General features: G+C 49.8%; 1 protein-coding gene and 1 long non-coding RNA gene across 5 annotated transcripts; one reads left to right on the plus strand and one right to left on the minus strand.

Annotated features, from left to right (window-relative positions):
• Positions 1-294: 294 nt before the first annotated feature.
• Positions 295-8135, minus strand: LOC120851878. 3 transcript variants are annotated; one of them, XR_005718427.1, is made up of 3 exons: positions 8106-8135; positions 7184-7363; positions 295-2866 (listed from the first exon to the last, which is right to left on the minus strand). It is a non-coding gene; the product is annotated as an uncharacterized LOC120851878 (long non-coding RNA). The 3 variants fall into 3 exon arrangements; XR_005718428.1 differs by lacking the exon at positions 8106-8135 and adding an exon at positions 7482-7845; XR_005718426.1 differs by lacking the exon at positions 8106-8135 and having other exon boundaries at positions 7184-7845.
• Positions 8136-8466: 331 nt separating this feature from the next.
• Positions 8467-26247, plus strand: CYS1 (cystin 1). Of its 2 annotated transcripts, none has more exons than XM_040224941.1 (3): positions 8467-8787; positions 21041-21093; positions 24163-26247. In XM_040224941.1, the coding sequence occupies exons 1-3, from the start codon at positions 8467-8469 to the stop codon at positions 24269-24271; spliced, it is 483 nt and encodes a 160-aa protein (XP_040080875.1). In that variant the 3' UTR covers positions 24272-26247. The 2 variants fall into 2 exon arrangements, with proteins under 2 accessions (XP_040080875.1, XP_040080876.1); XM_040224942.1 differs by having other exon boundaries at positions 24169-26247.
• The last annotated feature ends 366 nt before the right edge of the window (positions 26248-26613 follow it).

Consider the following 26613-nt stretch of genomic DNA (forward strand, 5'->3'; position numbering starts at 1 on the left):
CCCATCGACAGTAACCCGCCAGGCTCCTCTGTCCATGGAATTTTCTAGGCAAGAACACTGGAGTGGATTGCCACGCCCTCCTCAGGGAGGAATGCAGGAAAGGAATCACTAAAAAGATACATGTGCATGCATGCTAAGTCACTTCAATCGTGTCCAACTGTTTGTGACCCCATGGACTGTATGTAGCCTGCCAGGCTCCTCTGTCCATAAAATTCTCCAGGCAAGAATACTGGAGTGGGTTGCCAACACAATAAACTGTTAACAGTGATTACCTCGGGAGACCCGGATGGCCTGTGGTATAGAGCATGCTTTATTTATACATTTATCTTTCTGCACTCATTGTACTTTTTTCCCTCTGCCATGAGCATGCATGCTTTGTAGTTTAAAACACTAGTTAATAAAAAGCTATGTTAAAAAGTGAGGGGAAAAATGTAGGAAAGGAAATCTGCCTCTTTTATTACTCAGAGATTTTATGTGACTTGCTGTATTAGTCAGGCCTCTCAGAGTAACAGAACCATCAGGATACTTGTGCTCAGTGGCGTCCCACTCTCTGAGGCCCCATGGACTGTAGTCCGCCAGGCTTCTCTGTCCGTGGAATTTTTCAGGCAAGAATGCTGGAGTGGGTTGCCGTTTTCTCTTCCAGGGGATCTTCCCGACCCAGGGATTGAACCCATGTCTCCTGCACCTCACGCATTGCCAGGCAGGTTCTTTACCACTGAGCCACTTGGAAAGCCGGAAAGAATACATAAAGAGATGCATACAAGAGGACACAGCACAGGAATTGGCTCGCAGGGCTATAGAGGACAAGAAGCCCCACAACCTGCCATCTGCAAGCTGGAGACCCAGAAAAGTCAGTGACGTCAGTGAGTCTGGCTCTGAAGGCCTGAGGATGAGGACGGCTGGTGTCCACGGGCAGGAGAAGACAATGCCCCAGCTCAGGCAGAGAGCGAGAATCTTTCCTTCCCCCACTTTCTGTTCCCTGCAGGCCCTCAACTGCATTGAAGGCCTCGGCTATATTGAGTCCACTGACTCTTCTTGAAACACCCTCCCAGGCGCAACCAGAAATAATGTTTTGCCAGCTATCTGGGCATCCCTTAGATCTGTCAAGTTGGCACATAAGATTAACCATCACAACTACCATTAAACTAACTTTTACTAAATATATATAAAGATATATATTATATTATATATATATATGTTTAAGATTAACTTGACTATTAAACACATTCATGTTTTAAGTCCCCAGGAAAATAGTGGTCCATGACAACTACAAACCTGACTTTTTTCACTCTCTAGGACCCTGCCTCATTCACAGAATTGAGTGTCAATATCTTTTATATTTGGGGGGATTTTTTTTTTATTTTAAAATTATATATTTATTTTTTGGCTGCACTGGGTCTTAGTTGTGGCACATGGGATCTTCAATCTTTGTTGCAGAGTCAGACACGACTGAAGCGACTTAGCAGCAGCAGCAGCAGCAGCAGGATCTGTAAGTTGGGGCATGTGGGATGTAGGTCCCTTATCAGGGAACGAACCCCCTGCCCTCAGCATTGGGAGCTCAGAGTGTTAGCCACTGGACCACCATGGAAGCCCCAAGTGTCAATGTCTTTACTTTATCATTGTCAATAGCCTGGATTATGTCACAAGAAGAAACAGCCCCAGTGGAACTGGCTTGGGACAGCCAAGATTTAGTTCTTAGACCTCAAGATGAGTTCTTTAGCGGATGCTCCGGAACGCTGACTGAGAGAGCTGCCACCAGCTTGGACATGGTCCGTCTCCACGGTGGAAAGAGAATTTGAGGGGCTATTTCAGCAGAATTGACTGCTCTAGTCCATAAATGACACACTCACTTTTTTTCAAACAAGATTGTCCCAGGACCGTCCAGTCCCATGAGGGGAAGTCATCCCACTCCTACATCCAGGAGGAAGCGTTTGCAGAGCAGTACTGGGGACCACCAGACACCGCATTCTGGATCTACTATATTTCTCCAGCTTCCTTTCCCATCTGTGACCGCACTAGTTCGTAAAAACATGACTGGGACTTTGTGTTTTGACGCTGTGTGCGTGCGTGTACAGGGATTGGGAGAAATTCTTTGGCAAGACAGCGTAAAAAGCTTAGTTTAAAATGAAGTCATTACCTTCATCACTGAACGACTTAAAGTTCTGGGTCAACAATGTCAGAGGAACTGGTGGAGCCTTGGTGAGCCCATGCTGCCCTTGTCTAGGGGGATGCAACTCTGCTTCCCAGGGGATAGCTTGGCAAATGGAAGGTGGCAGGATTGCAGCCTCGACTTGCTGCTTGGTTTGGTATGTTTGTTCCATGAGCAACCTGTGCAACCCTACATGGAGGGTGATCTACTCATCTGCTTGAAAATTCCATGACTTGGAAATACCCCCAGACCCAGGCAAGCAGGAATGGTTGGTCACTCTCCCTGCATGGTAGCCCTGGGTACCAGAGTAGTAGTTCCTTCTACTCAGAGGTCAACTTGTCTATTCTGCTAGGTTTCTCATTTATTTGGGCATAGTTAGCATGATGAAAAGATCTTGTGGACTAGACAGACCTGGGTTCAAGTCCCAGCTCTGCTATTTACTAGCTTTGAGAACCTAGGTATCCCGCTCTTCTAAGCCTCAGCTTTGCGTCCATAAAACGGAGGACCTCAGAAGGCTGTTGAGAGGCTCCTTCAGTGAGTTACAGCCTGGAAGGGAACTGGGGCAGCCTCTTAGGAAGAGGTGGTCAATGGCCTAGAGGAGGAAGTTGTGTTCCTGAGAGCCTTCCCAGCAGGAGAACTTGTGCAAACAGCTCACCAGCGTTCATCAGGAACAGTTGTGCAGGATAGGACTTCAGCTCCACTTGACAAGTTAAAGAGCTGTGAACAAACAAGTCAAGAGATTTAATGTTTAACCTGAGCTTTAAGCAGAGACCTCTGTCCCTTCAGCTCATTAACTCACTAGTTCATTCTCAGGTCTCCAGTGGGAAGTGGGGAACTGTACATTTTGCCGCCTCTCTGGGACCATAGGCTGTTTCTGTGCAGAATGGACCATCCAAATAGGACAACTTCCACATTGCAGAATTGCCATTCTTGGTGACAACGTTTGAGCTTAAAGTGGGACATTTCAAGTATGTTACTCTTTTAAAAAATGTGTTGATGTACTGGCTGCATCAGGTCTAGTGACAGCACACTGGGTCTTCACTGTGTCATGCGGGATCTTATGTTGGGCGCATGGCCTCAGTAGTTGTAGCATGGGATAGTTGCCCTGCATATGTGGGATCTTAGGTCCCCAAGCAGGGATCAAACCCACATCCACTGCATTGCAAGGCAATTCTTAACCACTGGACTACCAGGGAAGTCCCATGTTACACCCTCCTTTTAGCCAGTAGTACTGCAAAGGTTGACTTCTGTGATAAGCAGAGCATGTTAATGGCCATGTTTACACAGGCTTCCTTGCCCCCTCCCCACCTCCCCTCCTGCTACACAATTTCCTCAAGGTGATCAGTTCAGTTCAGTCGCTCAGTCATGTCCAACTCTTTGCAACCCCATGGACTGCAGCAAGCCAGGCCTCCCTGTCCCTCACCGACTCCAGGAGTTTGCTCGGACTCATGTCCATCAAGTCGGTGATGCCATCCAACCATCTTATCTTCTGTTGTCCCCTTCTCCTCCCGCCATCAATCTTTCCCAGCATCGGGGTCTTTTCCAATGAGTCAGGGTGATAAATCACCCTACCAAAGCCTGGAATCTGAGTATGCTTTGAGTGGCCTCCAAATCTCCAACTCGAAACTATGAGTTTATGGAAAGGAAAGGCAGCCTGTGGGCTCTGGGCAGGGGCTCTGCCAGGAGAGGAGACCGGGCGCACCAAGGCCAGCAGATACTGAACTACATAGTCAGGAGGCCTGCCCTGTCCACCACCCCGGGGAAGGACAGTCCTTCTGCAGGAGCCGTCACCACGGTTCAGTGGGCAGGTGTGAGCACCTGAACCCAGGGGACCCCCACTCTAGAGTGAGCAGCAAATACCCACCCCCAACACACAGCTCCACACTCCAGGTAAAAGCTCAGTAGGAAAAGAGTCTTCCTCCCACAGAAGCAGAGTGAGCCACGCCAGCCACCTGGTCCCTTTTCCTCATTCATGAAGGGGTTTCGGGGTGATGCAACGTCCACAGGAAGAGTCCCAAGCCACATCTGTCAGAAGGCCGACCCCCGTTTCCCCTCCAGCCCCCAACAGCTTATCTTAGGTTGTCACTTCTCTTCTTATTTCTTCTGGCAGCTTTCTACCGTCAGCTTTCCATCTTCCAAAAGTGTGTGGAAATCGCTCATTTGTGGATTTCTCTCCCTTTTACAATTCCTTCCCCAACTCCCCCTCCTTTTATTCTTTTTCTGAACTTCCTTTTTTTTAAACTTCAATATCTTAATTTTATTTATTTATTTATTTATTTTTATTTTTTATTTTTTTCAATATCTTAATTTTAGAGTAACAAGGAACAAGAGAAGCAAACTCTGCCTGCTCTGTCCTTTTGAACCAGAAGCCTGGAGATGTCTCTTTAAGCAGTGAGACCTGGTCAACTAATGGAAAAATCTGCATCAGGAATCCTGTTTCCTACCTTTTGTTCAAAAGGATATAAGTCACCCACGTTTTACTGCAGGGAGTCAGAATCTTGTACAGTGTTATAGAATGAGCCAAAGCAATCATGATGCAAACATGCCAGTTCTGAGGACTTAAGATATGTTTTTTTTTTTCTATTTTTTAATTTAAATATATGTTTTTAAATTGTTTACAGTGTTGTGTCGGTTTCTGCCATGCAACAAGGCAAATCAGCCATCATTATACCCACATCCCCCTCCCCCTCCCCTCCCCACCTCCTCCCACCCCATCCCTCCAAGGCGATCACAAAGTGCCAGACTGGGCTCCCCAGCTGGTGCTGCACAGCAACCTCTCACCAGCAAGATATGATTTTTCTGAGTAAATCTTACAAAAGAATTCTGTAACTCATTAATAGTCCTTAATGAATGGTGTTGACCCTCCCTTGCAACTTCTCCTACCCCTCTCTGTGGGGAAGCCATGAAACAGGATGCAAACCCTTGGAGCTTTGCAAGAAGACAATAGCAATTATATGAGATGCTGTACCTCGAAAGGTATCAGCAATAATTGATAGCACTGTGGCTCTCTCAAGTTACTGATTAAGCATTCAAAACTAAAATCTGGCTTGCCTGTGTTTCAAATACTGTCTCATTTCTCATCTGAATACAAACATTATCCTTCTGCATATTCATAATGACCTGCACCCACACAATATTTCTCTCCTATATAATAGCTTGGGATGGGCAGGAATGGTGGGAAATTATACTGGTTCTCAGGAGGGAGAAGAGATCTGGAGGGTCCTGGAAGAAGGGTACTTGAGTGTGGCTTTGAAAAGGGAGCAGGTTTTGGCAGCCTACTGCAATGAGGGTGGCCCCCAGGCTGCAGTAAGGAGAGGACCTCCTTCATTTCCAGATACCAGGCTAGTCCCATTGCCAAGAGAAACATCACTCAGGACACACATCCTGCAGAAAGTATCAAGAACTGCAGTTCTTTCCCGAAGTTTACTTTATTCATTGCAGGATGTTCTTATTTTCTGGGAGTTTAAGCAGACAGCTCCCAAGAGGAGCCTCATCTTCCACCCCCTCACCAGCCACCACTCCAGTCACTACATAAAGAAGTCCTTTAGTAATGACTGATGAACCTACATGCAGGGCAGCAATGGAGACACAGACATAGAGAACAGACTTCTGGACACGGCAGGGGTCGGGGGAGGAAGGAGAGGGTGGGATGTATGGACAGAGTAACATGGAAACATACACTTTACTGTATGTAAAACAGATAGCCAATAGGGATTTGCTGTATGACTCAGGAAACTCCAATGGGAGCTCTGTAACAACCTAGAGGGGTGGGATGGGAAAGGAGGTGGGAGGGAGGCTCAAGAAGGAGAGGACATAGGTATACCTATGGTTAATTCATCTTAATATTTGGCAGAAACCAACATGCTATTGTAAAGCAATTATCCTTCAATTAAAAATAAATAAATTTTATTATATATATAAAAAGAAGTTCTTTAGCTGGAGGAGTGTGGCTGCCAGGATGCTTCCCTAAGAGGGATCAGACCCATTTTCAATGCCCCAATATTCCTTTGTCTGTTTGGGACAAAGAGATTCTTGTTTATTTCTAAATAAGATCTTAGGCAGCCTTGGTCATGTGGGAAAATTCAGGCTGTTTGCTTGTTATGGGAAGGTGCTAATAAAATCAATCTGGGTTTTAAGCATGAATAAATGGAAGCCAATCCCAGAATGTGGCTGATTTTAAACACACTCTCAGAGTGGAAAGAACACAGGCTTTGGCGGTTATGCTCACTGAAGCCCAGTGAGCCAGAGAAGTCTGGGGAAACAGGGTTGGAATCAAGAGCCATCAGAGAAATCAGTTGCCCTGGGAGGTGAACACAGGGAGTTCTGGATATATTTAAACTATGAGTCACATGACTAGATGCTACTTAGGCAGAAGTAAAACATGTTTTCCTTTAAATGATTAAGCTTAGTTGAACTTGGTACAAGAAAAATTTGTATGATGAATGTTTTTTTCCCCAGGCTTAAAGAACTTCAAGATGAGATTTGTTTTCTTAAAGAGAAAACTTATATCCATAGCTTCAAACTAGATACATCTGTGAACTCAGAACACCCAAATGACACCAGATAAGGTAGCCCATCTCCTGCATCTGGATGGTTAAGACAGCACATTTAAAAAAAAGAAAGGTTAGCCAAAATTCATCTTAACAGTTATTCTGCAGCCCCATCTGGATTCAGGTTAATGTCAAGATGGGAGTTAAAACTCACCATGTTGGAGCTGTCTTGCTTTGGAGAGGTTAGATTTTTTTTTTAATAAGTGACAAAGGGAGAGAAAGAAGTCTTAAATAAAATGCAAGCACAATCAACAATTACACCATCGGCTTCGGTTTGAACTGGACACGTCTGGCCTGTTTGCTGCTGTTCTTTTGGGGTTGGTTCACTTAAAAACAATAAACGTTTTTGTTCTTTCTTTTTTACTATCCAGTGACCCAAAAGCTAGAATTAATTATGATCAGTACCTACTGGCTTTTTCCCTGCGGGGAGAGAGAATGCTTTCCGTGTCTCTTTTTAAATGTTTTCTTTCTCAAAAGTGGTTACCTTTCTGATGAGGGTTTCTAATGAGGCTGGCATTCAGGTACCAGATCGCCTTTGGGGTAGGAGCCGAGGGACAGGAAGCCCAGGGCACCACTTCCTGCTGCCTGCTCCCTTGCTGAAAGCCTGGAGGGGTAGTCGGTCCGAAAGAGTCGCTCCCTTCCCTCCTTCTGTCCTGTCTTAGGTCTGTCCATGCGTGCGAGGGAGAAGGGCAGAAATGAAAGGGTGCGAGGCCCTGCACCTGTGTCATCTTACTCCATCCTCAGAGGTATCTTTACCGTCCTCCCCCCACCCCCAATTCAACCTTTGAGGAACAGGAGGCTGGGACAGGAGACGTCCCCATGCGCTCCACACTGGGGCTGGACCGAACCGAGGAGTCACCTCCGCACGCATCACCACCGCAGGCAGGCCGGGTTGGCCTGCAGTGCTTTCCATAAAGGAACGAAAAAGCGCGGCTAAGTTCACCCGAGCGCCGGTAGGAGCTTCAGGGTGTTCAGTTCTTAACTGGCTGCGGGGACCAGGAGGGTCCCTAGTCCCCAGGAGCCAGGGACTGGAGGGCAAACCCCCGCAAGGAAGCGCAGGACCCAAGGTGGGGAGGGGCGGGGAGGAAGAAGTCGGAGGAGAGGATGCCGCGCTCCAGTGCCCTCGTCCCCCAGCCAGTGCCCCCAGACCCGACCCTCGGTCCCCGGCCCCGGCCGCCGGCTCCCCCAGAGCGCTCACCACCCCACCCCCACCCCCACTCCGGGTCTCGGCCCCCACCACCAGGCCCGGGCCAGCATCCCGCTCTCAGCCGCCCCCGGCCGCCTCTTCGCCGTGGGATCTCGTCCCCACCCCGGCCCCTCCTCCCGCCCCAGGCCCGGCTCAGCACCCCAGCCCCAGGCGCGCCTACTCGCACTTTCCCCCTGGTCCCGGGCTCTGGTCCCCTTACCGTGACATCAGGCCCTGCTCTCCCCGCACCGGCGGCTTCGCCCCGCCCCCGGTCCGGCTCGCATCCCCGCCCCCAACTGCGTCCCAGACCGGGATCACCTCCATGCCCCAAGCCCCGGCCCGGCGCGCCCCCCGCACCTCCCCGCCCCCGGTCCGGCTCGCATCCCCTCCCCCAATCGAGTCCCGGGCCTGGGATCACCTCCACCCCCAACTCCCGGCCCGGCGCGCCCCCTCCCCCCAACCCCCCCGTCCCGCTCCCAATCGCGTCCCGGGCCCGGGATCTCCTCCCCCCCGCCCCTGGCCGAGCGGCGCGCCTCCGGGCCTCCTCCAGTCCCGCCGCCCGCCCGCTCCGCCGGCGCGTCATGGGTAGCGGCAGCAGCCGGAGCGGCCGCGCCCTGCGGCGTCTGCGCAGCCCCGACAGCCGGCCGGCGGGGCCCGACGGGGCAGTCCCGGAGGGCGGGACGGGGCCGCCGGTCTCGGCGCCGGCGGCGGCGGCGGCCGGGGAGGAGGCCCCGGAGGCGGCTGCCGGCACCGATCCCAGCCCCGCGGCGCCCCCCGACGGCGGGGACGAGACCCTGCGCCTGCTGGACCAGCTGCTGGCCGAGTCGGCGGGCTGGGGTCCCGAGGAGCTGGCCCCGCGGGGCCCGGCGCGGCCCAGACCCGCAGCCGGCGCCGGGAGACTGGTGAGTGTGGGGGCCGCGGCGCCCGTTCCCGCCCGGGTCGGGGGTGCCCTCCCCGCCGGCCCACACCCCCCCCCCTGTCCCCCAGCCCGTGGCGCCGTCCCGCCTTGCGCTCCCTGCTCGCCCCCTTTCCTCCCACCGCCCCCAGTCCCTGCCAGGCTCCCTGGGCTTGCGCAGTGCCCTGTCTCCGCGGTGTCACCCATCGTCTGGCCGTCCCCGAATCCCACCGGGGTCTCTTGCTGATTGCACGGCCTCTCCTTCCCACACATCCCCTCTGAGTCTCTCTGCCTCTTCTGGGTGCTGGTTTAACTGCCTCCAACTTGGAGGTTGACAGGGAGCTGGACAGGGACCCAGACAGGGACCCAGACATCCCTTAGCAGAAAAGCATCTCCTGGGCTTTCTTCTGGCCAGAGGCCACCTTTTTTTTTTTTTTTTTAAACTGTGGCTCCTTCCAGCCTAGGTAGGAGCTGGCCAGGGGGCTGCTTGTCTCTCTGGTACCTCCCCCCCTCAGCCAGCCTCCAGGGCACTGTCAGAGAAGAATCCTAGGAAATGGGACCGGTAGCCAAACAGTGGTAGCAAAGCCCAGCGCCCGACAGAGGCGTCAGGATCTTTGCCAACTTTGTGAGTTGTCAAGCAACTCGCATCCTGCTGGCTATTTTTAAGATGCTGGGCAATTTCTTTTTGGCTTCCCTCTTCTCTCTTCCAGAACACTTGTAATAACATCCCCGCTGTTCTAGAAAAAGATAATACAAATGAGCACTGTCTTTTGGCAGTAGCCACCACTCCAGCAGCTGAATGAAGGAGATCAGTAGTATCAGCTCCTGGGCTTGGGAAGGATGTACAAGACGGCCCCCTGCCCTGGAGTCCCACAGGCGCCCCCCTTAATGACTGTTGGGGATGGGAGGGAAGTGTCTTGGGGGCAGCCAACAAGCAGGAGAAAGTGGGAAGCTCCTCCGAGAGGTGGAGGTGGGGAGAGGTGGAAAGGATGGAACCAGCCTAGACTGTGCGGGGTCTTCCTCCCCTGACCACCTCCTGCCCACGCCCTGCTACCCTCCCAAAGTGAGCTGCAGCAAGAGGGACCGAATTATATAACAAGATTCCTTTAGGATTACATCAGCGTTCTGTTATATAACCCTCAAAAGGGATAAACAGTTGAGAAATTCGGGGGAAATTCTGAGGTGGCATGGAAGCAATCTTTGTGTTCAGTTTTCAAGTGCTTTGGAAGTTTCAGAAGTGAAAATGAAAACAGAAAGAGAGTTTCCCATCTCACCCCCTGTCCCACCCTCATTGGCTAAGTATCATAGAAACTCCTAGGGTGCTGGGGCTGCCTTATTCACCCTTTCAGTCATTTCTCTGGTATTGTTTGAGCATCTGCTGTGTGCTGGGCATCACTCTTGGTGCTGGAGATGAACACAGATGGCACAGTCTTTGCCCTAAAGAAGTTCACAGTGTAATGGGCGAGAGAGATCCACAGAGTGGAACACCGGTGGGCAGTCCATCTAGAGAGTCCACTGGAGGAGGAGCCAGTCCCCTGGAGAAGTCACATCAGCATCCCAGCAGGACAGGGCTTGACCTGGATCTGGAAGGGTCTATGGTGCTAGCTGGGCAAACAAGCAGTGAAGAGCATTTGGGCAAAGAGAATCCTGAGTGTGGGCAATGGTAGTTGGGGCACGTGGTACCCAGGATGTGGGTGCTAACCGTGGAGTTGAAGAGAGCGGGAAGGATGAATGCCAGGCTCCAGACATGTCATGCTAGGAGTGTTCTGGGTTGAGGTGTTTGGACTTGATCATAAAAACCATGGGTATTTTGAAGGGCTAAGAGGAGTGGTATTTTGTGTCTCAGAAAGGTTAGGCCAACAACCATGGGGAGGACGAACTGGGCCCAGTAAGACAAGGGGCAAGATGGCTCGAGGGACTGCTGCAGCGGTCCACACAAGCAGGTCCTGAGTAAAGCAGGGCAGTTAGAGGGCTGAAGGGGAGATGGAGTCAAGAGACATTAGGAGGTGAAATCCGCAGCTGTGTTGCTCTTTTGTGTGTGGATAGTATGTATCTTCTGTGCCATAGATATTTCTTGAATAAATCCTGGAGTCCTAGATTATTATAGCAGAATAGATGCTCCCGAGTCCTATCCATTCTTTTCAGTTCTGGGGAGACTGAGTAAAACGGCTGAAGGTGCTTCATGGCCTGGCTCTAGAGGTCTCAGGTAGAAAGTTAACTACCTGCATGGCCAAGTGTGGAGGCTTCCCAGATGGCGTTAGTGGTAGAGAGCCCTCCTGCCAATGCAGGAGACATAAAAGACTCAGGTTCGATCCCTGGGTCAGGAAGATCCCCTGGAGAAGGAAATAGCAACCCACCGCAGTATTCTCGCCTGGAGAGTCCCTCGGACAGCGGAGCCCGGGGGCTACAGTCCGTGGGGTTGCAAAGAGTTGGACATAAATGAAGCGACTTAGCATGCACACACGCACATCTGGCCAAGTGTGGAGTCTAAGCCTTTCTGCTTTATAGTTTATGCCTTTTAATTGGGTCTCTGGCGACTGGACATTTTCTAAGACTATGAGTTATTAAGAAATCGGTAAATAGTGCTTTCTCTGTTTTATAAACAAAGCCATGTTAGTCCCAGAGAATGATCGTATACCCAAAGCCACACTGCCAGTAAGTGGAGGGAGCAGAGTTTGTAACAAGTCTGCCAGGCCCCAACAACAAACCTGGAATGTTATATGCCTTTTTCATTTTCCAGGTGTCTAGCACTACCGATGCTCTACTCACAGCAGCTCTAATGCCTGCCCCATTTTTCTTTACCAAATGACTTTTGTTTTTTAATACATAGTCATTTATTAATTACAACCAAGTGACATTTTTTTTTAACATTCAGTAATCCCGAGTGTTCCTCATGCAAACTCATCAGAACCTTTGTCTGATAAAGGTACTCCACCTTGCCCTCATAATATGCCCTGAATGTTATTTTCGGCAGCCTCTTTGTTCATTCAGATGTTTATATGCTTAGGGATCATACCAGTTTTACTAAAAGTTGGGAGACTCCCTATTATTTACTTAATACATCTGTCACCAGCATCCTTTTCTTTGAGCGTTTTCATGAGCCTGTGCATGTAAGCATGTTGCTGGTCACCCAGGGGCAGAGGCAGAAGAACAAAGAGGAAAAAGACCCAGAATGAGGTCTGGTCCCTGTCCTGACCAGTTTTGATTTGCTCTGAGGTTCACTTACAGTTGCTCAGAAACTGTTAATATGTTGTAATACAGCCACTATTTACTCAGGCTATTCCGAGACCCTGCTCGTAACATCCACTGTTTTACTTAATCCTTGTCAGAATAGGTCCTTGCAGAATTGCTGTCATTTTCCTCTAACTTCATGTCACAGGAGAGGGGAGAAGCCCCGGAGAGGCAGTTCTCTTGGCCAAGCCCATGCAGTTGGAAAGAGCCAGTCCGAGTCTTTCTGAACACACTCTCTGTAGAGCCCTGTGTATATTAGAATTTCTTTCCCACACTCAAGATCTTTAGTTGCAGCATGTGAACTCTTAGTTGCGGCATGTAAGATCTAGTTCTCAAACCAGGGATGGAACCCAGGCCCCCTGCAATGAAAGCACAGTAGTTAGCCACTGAACCACCAGACAAGTTCAATAGAGTTTTGACAGAACCAATTTGCCATCAGGAGGGATTATCGCTTGTTCCCCCACTCCTCTGGGGCTGTTTTTCTCTGAAATAAGTCTCCATTCCCTGGGTCTAGGAGCCTTCACCCATTTCCCTGACTGTATAAGATGTGTCCCAGTCACTGAATATGAGTCCAACCCAGCAAAGGTTATGCTTACTTTTAAGTGTTTATTTTTGAAGTTAGAATAGGTAATATACATATGAGTGAGAAAAATTTTGTTCTTGGCTGTTCTCTCCAATAAAAAAAATCCTTAAAATGACCTTACTTATGAAAGGGTTTAAATAAAAAGATGAGCCCTATAATTAGCTTCACTTTACAATTGTAAAAGAATGTTTGCTCATTGTAGAAAAGTGAGAAAACAATATATATATATATGTAATATATAAAGGAAATAAAGATTTCAGAGTAAACTCTGCAGATATTACTGATACTATTTTGATGTAGTTCCTTCCAGTTTTCTCTCTCTTTTGTATGTATCTTTTATGTCAGTAAGATCATGGTGTGTGCGCGCTCAGTCCCTTAGTTGTAACTGACTCTTTGTAGCCCCATGGACTATAGCCCACAAAGCTCCTCTGTCCATGGAATTTTCCAGGCAAGAATACTGGAGTGGGTTGCCATGTCCTACACACATGTCAAAACCTATCAAATTGTATTATTTAAATGTCTACAGCTTGTCCCATGTTAATTATATATATTGTTGATATATGTACATATACACGTATAAAACTGTTAAAACCTAAATGTTAAGAACAAAAGAAGCAGGATATAAAGCTGGTGGTTTAGTCACTCAGTGTTGTCCAACTCTTTGCAACCCCATGGACTGTAGCCCACAAGGCTCCTCTGTCCATGGAATTTCCACATATTGTTAAATAAAATATGTACTGGATTTTCTATAGATACTTCACTTTTTTCCCAAAACCCCTAGTTGTAAGAGACATGGGAGGCTTTAAAAAATCATCTTATTCATTTCTTCCACATATGCTTCCTGCTTCTCATTCTGCCGTGGTGTGGTGTGGTTCAGCCTCCCCAAGACCCGGAGTGATGACACGTCACACGCTCGCCCTGAGCTCAGCCCGGTTCCCATGGCCCCAGCCCAGGCGCCATAGCCTCCCTGGGGTTGGACAGAAGTCTGTCCTACTGACCAGGAGAGGCAGGCAGGCAGCTGGCTGGAGGCGGCAGCTTGCGTCTGCACTTGGCCTGGAGCAGCCACCAGGGGCTGCTGTGTCTTTGCTCTTCATCCAAGCTCCTGTGAAGCTTCCACCAGCTGGATCTTCTGGGAGATCCACGGTGGGTCAAGCTGGGAGGGCGTCTAATGCGTTTTGCATCTAAGTCAAGTTACAGACAGATTAACGAGAGAAAGAACCACACATGCAAACCACAAGCGCAGAAAGAAACACGGGTAAAAAAGTGAAAGAACAAAGCTGAACTGTCAGGAAAGTTATAAAAGAAAGAGTATGGTCTTCCGTTTGAGTGCAGCTTCAGGGTGTCCAGTCCTCGTACGCAATGGACCTCATACGTCATTGCCATCTTGCTTGGCCAGCAGCGTGTCCCCCTTAATAGTGAGTAGAACAGCTCAAGGAAGTGGAAACAGGCTGATTATGCAAATATTTGATTCCAATCTGAGCAGTCTTTCACTCAGTTGCCTTTTTTTTTTTTGCTTATGAGATCTTAGTTGCCCAACCGGGGATTGAACCTAGGCCCTCATCAGTGAAAGCGTGGAGTTCTAACCACTAGACGTCCAGGGAAGTCCCTCAGCTGTCCTCCTGAGGGCAGAAACTATATCTGAACAACCCTTACAAAATCTGGTGATGAAAGGAAAAGCCCCATCTGGTGATGACAAATGCTGGTTCCAGCAGAAATGGGCAAGAAAGAACTAGGGTCCCTACTGGATGACTTCATGAAAAAAATCGCTGAAGAATGGTTGGGTAAAAAGTATTACTTTCCTTCTGTGTTGTCCCTGAGACTATAACTAAGCTCAGTGACTGAAAATTGCAGGGAGGCAGATTGCTGTCAGTAAAAGAAAGCTTTCTTATATGCCTGAGAGAACTGAAGGTAGGATCTCAAAGAGGCTTCATATTCATAAGAGCATTATTCACAATAACCAACAGGTAGAAGCCACCCAAGTGTCCCTTGGTGGATGAATGGATAAATAAAACATGGTATATACGTACAGAGGAATATTACTCCACCTTGAAAAGGAAGTAAGTCCTGGCATAGGCTACAATGTGGATGAACCTTGAGGACATTATGCTAAGTGAAATGAGCCAGGGACAATATTGCATGTTTCCACTCAGGTGGGGTGTCCAGAGGAGTCACTCTTGTAGGACAGAAAGCAGGATGGTGATTGCTGGGGATTGGGGGGTGAGAGTTTGGTTGGGATAGGTTTCAGTTTTGCAAGATGAAAAGAGTTTGGGAGGTTGGTTGTAAAACAATGTCAATGCACCTAGTACTGAAACGTACCCTTAAAAATGCTTAAGATCATACATTTTAGATGCTCTGTATTGCACCACAATTAATTTTTTATTAAAAAGAAATTTAAAAGAATTTTCAGATAGTCTGAGCTGCCTGAGCTGAAATGGGCTGTTTCAGGAGGCAGAGGAGGTGAGCGTGTGTGTATGTGTGCAAGTGTGTGTGTGCAAGTGTGTATGCAAGTGTGTGTGTGTGCGCATACACGTGATTTTCCCTGCTTGCTCTCATGTTCATCACCCCCTCTTTCCACTGTGAATTCCTTGCTGACCTGGGAAGCATCTGCTCTTCATCTTTGCACTCCCCAAAGGCACGGTGAATTTTCAAAGGAATCTTTGGGGAACACTGACTCCCCCTGGCAGATCTCCAGCGTCCAGCAGCCCCTCAGGTATCCCAGGACCAAGTCTGTGCACCTTTGCTGTGCAGCCCAACTCCACATGGAGAGAGCGCCAGGTGGGCAGGACAGGCTCTTCTAGCTAGGGCATGGGATGCCCACAGTAGTGGGTTGGCCACCATGGACCACGCCACGGGTCCTGTGTGGCCGATACACCCAGGGTCAGCTCGCTTCTGTTCAGCACCTCGGGTAACAACCCCCAAGAAACACTAGTTTCTCGGGGAAGAAAGTGCTGTCCTGAACCTCTCAGGCCCCGAACACAAGATCTTCCCTGGGCTCTCCTCCTCCTCACACCTTCAGGTTCTCTTCTTGCCAGGCCGGGTCAGAGGCTACTTTGGGCTGGACGCTGGGTCAGATGTTTTTTGTGGTGTTTGCAGGTATTATACTAAGGATGAGACAGACAATCTGTATTCTCTCTGTGGCCCTCAAGGCTAAGTACCTATTACACAGATGAGTAAACTGAGGCTCATAGAGCCTCACAGTCCACCCAAAGGCACATCATGATTAAATGGCAAAACTGGGCCTTGAACCCTTTTCTGCATTGTGCTATCTTTACTCTTACCCCAACTGCTATATAGACAAACTGAGGATTATGACTACCCATCAAAGTGACATTGAATCTGATTCAGGATCTATTTTATGTTTGTTGTGTGCCCTGCATAGAGATCTGTAAACTTTAGGAGAAGTGATATTCTTGTTGGGGAGGATTAACTGATGTTAATGTTAATGGCGCTGGGTTTTTCTCCAGTTGTGTCCTCATGTGGGCTGCTCTGGGCAGGGATATCATATCCTGTATGGGCCATAGAACCCTGCGCCCAGCAGGGGACGTGGGAATTAATGAATGAAGACTTATTCACGGCCTTTGATGACTCCACGTATTTGCATATGCTCTTCCTTATCCAGAGTACCCTTTCCTTCCTTTCTATCTGGTAAACTCCTAGTTTTTCAAAACTCCAGCTAAAATGTTATTCTTTCCACTCTTCTTGAAAGAGTTTTTCCCATTCAGAGTTGTTTTCCCCTCCTGTTGCAGAGTGTAGGCTTTCCCAGCACCTCCCAGCACCTTATAACTCAGCTATAGAATTCATCACGTGGCATCACATTGCATCTTTACAAGTCTCACCCCATGTTCCATGGGCTCCTGGGTTCTTGACAGCCGCGGTCTGTATTTAGGATGCTGCTTGTGCCAAGGAGGATCTGTTGCACAAAGCAGGCTGACGTCTGGATGGACTGTGGCCTTGCTCAGCTTCACAGGTCAAAGGCTGGATTCCACAGTGCCAAGTGCCTTATGCTGGGGAACAAGGTGAGGAAGCTTATTCAGACAAGCCCCTCTGCTGAAGACAGTTTAATATTCTGGGTATAATTAATGTGATAAGAGTGTCTTTGAAGCATAAAGTGGCTCATGAGACAGGGAGGAATTACCAGCCCAGATCTAAGGAAGGCAGAATCCAGAGAGGCAGGTGACCCACTGGAATGTGCTTGCCTCAGGTGAATGCGAGCTTTGGGTCTGACAGTGTCCAACAGTAAAGGGGACGGAGTTTAGGGCCCAGTGAAAATAGAGACTAAGAGTAGATCCTTCGCTCACACGTTCAGGACCCTCACTGGACTACAAGGCGAGCGTCGCAGCACAGAACAGTGCAGGAGGGTAAAAAACCATAGTCTAGCTGTCCCTAGGTCTGCAGCCCCAATTCTCATCACCTGGCTGGTCCAAAATACCTGAATCCGTCCAGTGCAGTTCAGTTGCTCAGTCATGTCCAACTCTTTGAGATCCCATGGACTGCAGCACGCCAGGCCTCCCTGTCCATCACCAACTCCTGGAGTTTACTCAAACTCATATCCATTGAGCCGGTGATGCCATCCAACCGTCTCATCCTCTATCATCCCCTTCTCCTCCTGCCTTCAGTCTTTCCCAACATCAGGATCTTTTCAAATGAGGCAGTTCTTCACATCAGGTGGCCAAAGTACTGGAGTTTCAGCTTCAGCATCAGTCCTTCCAATGAATATTCAGAACTGATTTCCTTTAGGATGGGCTGGTTGGATCTCCTTGCTGTCCAAGGGACTCTCAAGAGTCTTCTCCAACACCACAGTTCAGAAGCATCAATTCTTTGCACTCAGCTTTCTTTATAGTCCAAATCTCACATCCATCCATGACTACTGGAAAAACCATAGCTTTGACTAGACAGACCTTTGTTGGCAAAGTAATGTCTCTGCTTTTTAATATGCTATCTAGGTTGGTCGTAACTTTTCTTCCAAGGAGCAAGTATCTTTCAATTTCATGGCTGCAGTCACCATCTGCAGTAATTTTGGAGCCCAAAAAGATAAAGTCTGTCACTGTTTTCAGTTTCCCCACCTACTTGCCATGAAGTGATGGGACCAGATGCCATGATCTTAGTTTTCTTAATGTTGGGTTTTAAGCCAGCTCTTTCACTCTGCTCTTTCACTTTGTTTTCTGCCATAAGGGTGGTGTCATCTGCACATTTGAGGTTATTGATGTTTCTCCTTGAAATATTTTTTTTTTAATTTCTTTATTTTAATTGGAAGCTAATAACTTTACAATATTGTGGTGGGTTTTGCCATACATTCACATGAATCAGCCATGGGTGTACGTGTGTTTCCTGTCCTGAACCCCACTCCCACCTGCTTCCCCATCCCATCCCTCAGGATCATCCAAGTGCACCAGCCCTGAGCACCCTGTCTCATGCTTCAAACCTGGGCTGGTGATCTATTTCACATATGATAATATACTCAGTGCTATTCCTTCAAATCATTCCACCCTTGCCTTCTCCAGCTTGCTGGATTTAATTTCAAGTGGGCCCAGACTGAGAGTGCCCCCTAGTGCCTGAACGGAGCAAGTGCATGTCCTCCCCAGAGGAAGGCATCTTCCTCTCAGGCCTCAGAGAACACCCACAAAGCGTTTCAAGGATAATGAGCATCAGACAAGAAAAAATAATCAACCACCCAGAGAGTTGTTCCTGATGGCTCAGATGGTAAAGAATCTGCCTGCTATGTGGGAGACCCAGACTCGACCCCTGGGTGAGGAAGATACCCTGGAGAAGGGAATGGCAACCCACTCCAGTGTTCTTTGCTGGAGAATTCCATGGACAGAGGAGCCTGGCGGGCTGCAGTCCATGGGGTTGCAAAGAGTCAGACATGTCTGAGCAACTAATACATTCGGAGAGCCAAGTGAAAATCAGAAGAAACAAAAACAACGAAAATAGGCTAGTGAGGGCCTCAGTTATTTATTTGGATTACCAAAGATTATTGGCCAACAAAGGTCTGTATAGTCAAAGCTATGGTTTTTCCAGTAGTTGTGTACAGATGTGAGAGTTGGACCACAATGAAGGCTGAGCGCCTAAGCATTGGTGTTATCAAGCTGTGGTGTTGGAGAAGACTCTAGAGAGTCCCTCGGACTGCAGGGAGACCAAACAAGTAAATCCTACAGGAAATCAACCCTGAATATTCATTGGAAGGACTGATGCTGAAGCTGAAGCTCCAGTACTTTGGCGACTTAATGCGAAGAACTGACTCATTTGAAAAGACCCTGATGCTGGGAAAGATTGAAGGTGAGGGGAGAAGGGGACGACAGAGGATGAGATGGTTGGATGGCATCACTGACTCAATGGACATGATTTTGAGCAAATTCCGGGAGATAGTGAAGGACAGGAAAACCTGGCAAGCTGCAGTCCATAAGGTCACAAAAAGTCGGACACAACTGAGCGATTGAACAAAAATAACAATGTTAAAGTATCCACCTGCGCTTCAGGGGATGCAGGAGACGCAGGTGCCATCCCTGGCTTGAGAAGATCCCCTGAGGAGGGCATGACAACCCACTCCAGTATTCTTGCCTGGAGAATCCCATGGATACAGGAGCCTGGCAAGCTACAGTCCGTGGGGTTGCAAAAGAGTCAGACACGATTGAAGCGCCTGAGCACACAGCCATGTTTATTTGTGAAGAAGGACCTATAGAAAGTGACCGAGCATATTTGAAAAACCACCAAATAGAACTTGTAGAAATGAGAAACACTGTAAACAAAGATTCTGATGGTTTGGATGAACAGGAAGTTAGAGATTTAAAGAAGATCAGTGCCCTGTAAGACAGAGCTGAAGAAATGACCAGCAGAGAGACCGGTATCTGATGAAAGACAGCTTGAGAAAAAAGCCACAGCAAAACTAATATTACATTTGAAATAGTTAAAATTTTCCCTTTCACTACAGGAAAAAGGCAGAGATGCTTATTATCATGACTTCTTTTCAAGGTTAATACTGGATGTCCTAGCCAGTACAGGAAGGCTAGGGGGAAAATATGGAAGGATCAGAAAGGAAAAAACCTGAATGGCCATTATTCCCACATAATGTGAATGGGAAGCAATTAAGTCCTAAAGAATCTACAAATAAATTATTAGGGCTGATTACGAGAGCTTAGTAAAACTGCTGAACACAGAATGTATGTATTTCAATCGTATCTCTGCACAAGCAAGTAGAAGATAAAATTTTATTTTAAAAAGATATTATCAATAATCTAGAAATTGGTTTAAAAAGAGGTGTCTATGACTTTTACAGTGAAAATGATTAAGACTTCTTAAAAGACATTAAAGAACTCCTAAATAAATGGAGAGATGTTCCCTGTTTATAAATTGGAAGACTTGCTATTATAGAGATTATGACATGGGGAAGGGGAAGGAGAGGGCAGGGTGAATTGAGAGAGTGTGCTATGTGCTTCTGTGCTTAGTCGCTCAGTCATGTCCGACTCTTTGCGACCCCATGGACTATAGCCTGCTAGGCTCCTCTGTCCACAGGATTCTCCAGGAAAGATACAACAGTGGGTTGTCATGCCTTCCTCCAGGGGATCTTCTCAACCCACGGATCGAACCCAGGTTTCCTGCATTGCAGGCAGATTCTTTACTGTCTGAGCCACCAGGGAAGCCCATATCTATACCCTACCATGTATAAAACAGATGGCTAGTGGGAAGCTCCTGTATAGCGCAGGGAGCTCAGCTTGGTGCTCTGCGATGACATAGAGGTGGGGTAGGGGGGAAGGAGGCTTAAGAGGGAGAGGATATATGTATACTCACAGTGGATTCACTTCATTGTACAGCAGAAACCAACACCACATTTAAAAGCAATTATACTCCAATTTTTAAAAAAGATATCAAGTCTGCCTGGAATGATTTGTATATTGATTCAACCCCAACAAAACCCTCAAGGGGGACAAGCTGACTCCAACACACATGTTTGGAAGTGCAAAGAACCAGGACCAGTCCAGCTTCATCTGAAGCTATGGTCACTGAGACAGGGAGGTGCTGATGACAGGACAGGCATAGATCACTGGGAGAGTTTGCAGACAGACGTGAGCGACGCCTGTGCACTCCTGACTCCGGACAGACACGGTACAGCAGAGCAGCAGGGCGGGCTGCCAGGCAAGGGCTTGGGTGGAGGTCAGGACCTCCACTCCCAGAGTGAGAGGTGGGGGCTTGCTGGCCGGTAGCTCCCAGGGAGGAAGGGGCAGGGGGGTCTCTTGTTTTGAGTTGTGTAGGTCACTCCCCTCTCCCAGCCTGTTTCCCGCCTACCAAACAGGTAGTTGGAGCTAGACAGCAGGGGAGCCTTTCCACTTTCCAGCTCTGATTTATTAGCCATGGGTTGAACACAGCAGCTCTGTGTCAGCAGGAAGCCAGTGCAAAGGCAGGCTGCAGCACGGACAACCTTCTGATGCCTCTTCCGTTTGTCCTTCTCAAGGTGTCCCCAAAGCAGAGCACTGAAGACCACCCAGAGGGCAGCTATATCTCTGAGTAAGTATGGGGCAGAGAGGTGCATCTCTGCAAGAATCACAGCTCCCCTCCTCTGCCACCCCCCAAACACCTGAATCTCTGCACCTGCCCTCACTCATTCACCCAGAAACTGTGTGCAGTGTTCATCTGTGAATGAGGTGCAGCCCTGGCCTTCAGGAGTTTCTAGCCTAGAGGGGTGATGGGTGGGTCCCCAATAATCCTATTACAGTGTTAGCAAGAAAACACATTTAAACCCCCTGGAAAGTGTCAGCTGAGGACTCCAGGCATCCAGTGTTGGCACAACCCTGGGCTGTGTGAGGATTCCTGAGGCCCCTGGAACACCCTGCATCCAGAGGCTGGGCTGGGCTGACCTGGGCCCCGGCCCATCTGCCCTTGCTTTCTCATCTCTAAGGAGTCACTGTGATGGCCCTTGTCCCTGGGACGCAGGGGATGGTGGTGCTCAAGACCATGGATGTGAGAAGCTGTGAAAACGCTGGCTCAACAGCCATTTTTATTACCAATTCCAAATGGTTGCGGGGCCAGAACCTTGCTGGTTTCCCTTATTTAACAAACATTTGCAAAAGCCTTTCCCTGAAGAGTGGGGTCTCTTCAGATGGGCTCAAGGGAGGTCCAAGAGGGGACAGAAGCAGCCGGCGGGCTCATGGAGGACCTGAGGCTTAAATGGCTTGAAGGACAAGTGGTTTCACTGAGGAGGGCAGGAGCGCACCAGGTGGCTAGAGCCACAAGCAAGATGTGGAGGTATGAACAGGACCCTGAACACAGGCTGGTGGCATTTAGAACAGGGCCTGGGGGAGAAGGAGGGCTGAAACCAAGAGCTGTAGGTGGCCTGGCCTGCACCAGATTGGAGTGGGGGTTGGGTTCCCAGCCAGAGATGGGTTGGGTCACAGCACTGAGAGCGCCAGATCCTGGCCACTAGACCAGTGGTCAGTAACAAGGACCCTGGCCCTTCAGCTTTGCAGGAAAAGATATCCACAAAGACGAAAAATAGTGAAGCAAGTCAAGTATTGATTAGGAGGGAGAAGAGTGCAGTCCGTGGATAGATACAGGCAGACTCAGCGGGAGAGTCCCTGAGTTGCTGAGTGGTGCTCTCACGGTAGTTTGAATTACTTTTATGGGATGGTGGTGGTGGTGGTTTAGTCACTCAGTTGTGTCCAACTCTTTGCGGCTCCTGGACTGCAGCCCACCAGGCTCTTCTGTCCATGGGACTCTCCAGGCAAGAATACTGGAGTGGATTGCCATTCCTTTCCCCACTTCTATGGGATATTTTATTCCAATTTTCCTTTGGCTAATCATTCTGATTTACCTGGTTCACAGTCCATATTTTGTGTATCTCAGGATTCTCCCATGTGTGCACAGGTATCTCTTAGTCAAGATGGATCCTACCGGAAGGGTGTCTGGGCAGAACATCCCTTGACACTGCTCCTCTTTTGACTTCCAAGGAGCCTTTTCTATGCATGTATGGTTGGGGAGGTCTCCTGACTTTGGGAATGAGAAATATGTGGTTTGTGCAAGGTCCAGCCTCCTCCCTTAATTGCCCTGCTATTCTCGTCTTGGAGTTTCAGAACAGAGAGAATGTATCTCAATTGCTTTACCATGGGGAGGGGGCCCATCTATTTCCTGCCTCAGGGCCACTGCTGTTGAGTAGGAGGACACTGGGTGGGTGCTGGTCCTCCATCATGGCCCTGGAGGTGAAGCGGTGAGAGCTTGTACGCTGACTCGGCCCTCGCCAAGGCCAGAGCCTCTCTCGGCATCCCTACCCATCCTCCCTGATGGCCCCTTGCCCCTCACGTGTTCTGCAGACAGCACCAGCTGTGCCTTGCTCACCAGCTCCAGGGGGGCTCGGCCCCTTGGGCTCCCATGCAGGACTGGGTGCCGGGTCCCACTGCAGTGACCCAGGTACCAGCGGCCAGCTCTGCTCAGCTGACCCGGAAACCCATGCCTATGGCGATGCTGAGGACATGGGCCCAGCCTGGTGCCCACACTGCTCGGTCCCAGCTGCGTATTTCTACTGATTGTAGAAATAATTGGCAGTGACTCAGTTTTCATCAACCCAAGGACGTTAGGAGGATTAAATTCCGCCTTGAAAGAATTAGCTATTTATTCTTATTTTGAAACAAATGGGTCGCTTCCCCTCACATGCACTTTCCAGGATGTCCTTCACCAGGAGCACTTCATTCATTCATTCACTCCCTCAATAGACTTTGGTGACAGCATGCTGAGTACCACCCTGGGCTCAGGACGGGGTGACTCCCAGGCAGGTCCTGGCATAACAACTGGAAGGGGAGAGAGTCTTGCAGGTGCCGTCAGGGCTGTGCCCTCGGGGAACAGGCTGTGGAGCCACTCAGGCCCTCCCCAGGGTCTGGACTGCTGGCAGCCTCCCTCCTCAGGGGAGTCTGGGGTCACAGATTAGACCAGAAAGCTGGAGAGGGCGTGGGCTGTGGGTCGAGGCCAGTGGGAACCGGAGTCCAAGCAGTGAGATGAGGAGCCAGGACTTGGTCACTTAATACACTGCCCAGTGGGTGGGGGGCCTGGTCACAATCCAGAGGACCCTGACGCCAAATCCTGTCCTGTAAGGGCAGCTCCTGCGAGACCTCCCGAGGGTGCAGATACAAGGAGTGAGTCAGCTGATAGAGGATCTCGACACAGTTCACCTTTCTGAGGGCTCTGCCAGGTGCAAGATTCAGGGTTACATGCCGTCCACGCATGGTCTCATTTATGCCTCAGAATGAACTTAGGAATGCAGGTCCATTTTAGAGAAAACTGTCACTGAGCTAGTAAGTGGCAGAGCCGGGATGCAAACCAGGTCTTTCAACCCCCAGGCCCTCGCCCTGAAGCACTGCCGGCACTGGCTTCCTCACAGGGGAAGGTCTTGGGTTACACAGCGGGAGGTGAAACCAAAGAATGAGTCAGAAGCTGCTCGTGGAAGAGGTTGAGGATGTGTCCCCAGGCCAGAGGTTTTCCGTCTGAGTTTGAGGATGGATCAGAATTCCATCCATGGCCACAGCGGTTGTCCAGTGGAGATGTGGAGTTTGAAGGTAACATCTTGCTTCCCGTGTCCGTGTTTCTCACCCATAGAGCCCCAGGTGGCTGCCACAAGAAGCCCGAGAGGCAGTCAGCCATCACATACGACTACTCCGAGGAGGAGCTGATGGCCAGCATTGAGCGGGAGTACTGCTGATGAGGCCAGTGCGGCAGCAGCCCCACCGTCACCCAGCAAACAACCAAGGCCCCAGCGGACCGGAACCGTGCTGGGGGCACACGTTCCAAGATCTTTCACAACTGGCCTCTTCAGATCCACATTCAGACAGTTCTGAACGTGGCTGGCTGCTGGCCATCGTGCTTGCTGGCAAGAGATGATCAGCCATGCAGACCCAGGCAGAAGGAAGGTGTGGGTGCCGGGGAGAGCCTTCTACAAGGTTCTACTGGATCCTGAAACACTTCCCCTTTCTGATGCCCCCTCGCCACCTGCTCCGAAGGAGGTTCATTAGCTGAGTGTGGCTCAGACTCGCAGCTTTGGGGCCTCACACGTCTCCCACAGTGCTCCAGGGTCTCCCACTAGAGGGCACATCCAGGAGGTATGCCTTACCGAGCTGGAGGGAGTCACCCTCAGGTCTGCAAATGAGTCTCCCAGAGATGTTGCAGATTCTGATTCCATGGGTCTGGGGCACGGCCTGTGAGTCTGCAGGTCTCAGCAGTTCCCAGGTAAGACCCAGGCTGCTGGGTCCCAGCCACGCCCAGAGCGGCGGGGATGAGCCCGAGCCTTCGGCCTGGCTGGATCTTCCTTCCCTGGTGCCAGAGGCCGCTCGGAGCCACAGGCCACCCCCTCCCCAGAGAGAGGCCTGTCCTCCTGCAGTGCATGTGTGTATGGGTGGGGAACAAGAGCTAGAGTCCCCGGTTCTGATCCTTGCCCTCGAACTAACCTACAGTCACTTCCCCACTCTGGGCCTCAGTGTCCCTCTCTAGAAAGTGAGTCCCGGAGGTGTGCCCCCCACCCCCTGCTCTGACTATCTGGGATCACACAATCCCAGGCGTCCTTGGTCTCTGTGGTCCCCCAGGGGCACGAGACTGCCTCCCCTGCTGGGGTTGAGCCCCGGTCCCACCTGCTCAGGGCTACCTGCTCTTCCCTCCCGGTAGAAGGAAGAAAATCACAGCGGTGAGGCCAGAAGAGCCTTAGAACATCCCCAGCGGACAAATGAGGAAGCCGATGCCTTGTGAACCAGGAGGACCCCGGAGTCGGGGGAGACCCGCAGCCTGGCTGGAAGGGAGGCCCCTGCTGTGGGCCCAGCGTGGCTGCTGTCGGAAAGCTCAGGGTGGCAGGTGGTCAAGAGCCCAGGAGGCAGGAGACCATGAGGTGGGCTCTCCAGAGTAGCTGGCCAGGACATGGGTAAAAAGGGGCATGTAGAGGGCACCTATTCGCCTCCTGAGGCCAGAACTGGTCTCGGCTTGTCCAGTGCTTCCCACCTATGTACAGGTGATTCCTCCACAGTGTCACCTGCAAGAGCATCTCAGGGCTCGAGCAACGGCCACCTGGCACCATGCCCAGGCCACAGGCCTGCTGCCCAAATGGGCAAACAGGCATTTCCACAAACCTCTGTGACTTGGCAAGGGTGCCTTTGATCAGATATTTCATGGCAGGGAGATTTTAAACTTCGAGGCTTTGATGGAACCATGGAGCCTTCCAGCAAATATCCTGGAGGGTTGGCTCAGAACCTCCCCCAAACCAGAGCTATTTCTCATCCAAGCCCAAACCATTTGTTTTGATATGAAGATTAAACCTGTTATTATCTTAATAATACAGATACTTCTTTTTGAAGTTAAAATTTTGTTTCTCCCTACTAGACAGATCAGGCCTTGACTTTAACGATGTAAATGTTTAGTTTTACATCATTCATTTGGTGAATTAATTCAGCCAGAAAGCTGACACCCTGTACTTCCCTGTGGAAACCTCATAAAACCCTTCACGAGACAAAAGCATTAGGGAAAAGAATTCCTCATGACATTTGATGTCACCGATGGGGTGAATACACTTCATCAAAGCTGAGAAGTCACAGCAGTCGTTCTCAGGTCTTCATATTTTTTTTTATTCCCCCAATTCAGGAAAAAATGTGTTTTCTGGATGGTGTTTGACAATAAAGCGGCGTGTCCCAGCTTTGAGGCGTTGCCACCCTGTGTCCAGGGGAGGGAGGCCGATCACGCTTGGTGGTGGGGAATAGGGTGCCAGTCCTGGTAACAAGTGCTTCTTGCACTAGGCGTGCGGACAGGGCCACCTGGGTGCCCAGCGCTGCTCTAGGCTTCCTCTTGGTTGCTCAGTGTTGCCTCTCAGCTGCAGCTTTCTGCCGTGGAGCCGAGCATGGGATCTTCTCATGGACACAGGGAATGTGGCTGAAACAGAAGCAGGAAGGAAAACGCCTCTGTGTCGGAAGCGACAGTGACACTGATGTCCGGAAAGCCCCAGCGCCACAGACGGGCCTCCTGCTTCCTCCAAGAGGCTCCCAAGCGCAGGGAGTTAGAAGATGTGCC

The sequence above is a fragment of the Oryx dammah genome, unplaced genomic scaffold, assembly GCF_014754425.2.
Source record: "Oryx dammah isolate SB20612 unplaced genomic scaffold, SCBI_Odam_1.1 HiC_scaffold_25, whole genome shotgun sequence".
NCBI lineage: Eukaryota > Metazoa > Chordata > Mammalia > Artiodactyla > Bovidae > Oryx > Oryx dammah.

Coding starts and splice junctions, on each gene's coding strand:
- CYS1 (XM_040224941.1), top strand. CDS start 8,467: ATGGGTAGCGGCAGCAGCCGGAGCGGCCGCGCCCTGCGGCGTCTGCGC. Junction 8,788..21,040: donor CAGCCGGCGCCGGGAGACTG/GTGAGTGTGGGG, acceptor GTCCTTCTCAAG/GTGTCCCCAAAGCAGAGCAC. Junction 21,094..24,162: donor GAGGGCAGCTATATCTCTGA/GTAAGTATGGGG, acceptor CGTGTTTCTCAC/CCATAGAGCCCCAGGTGGCT.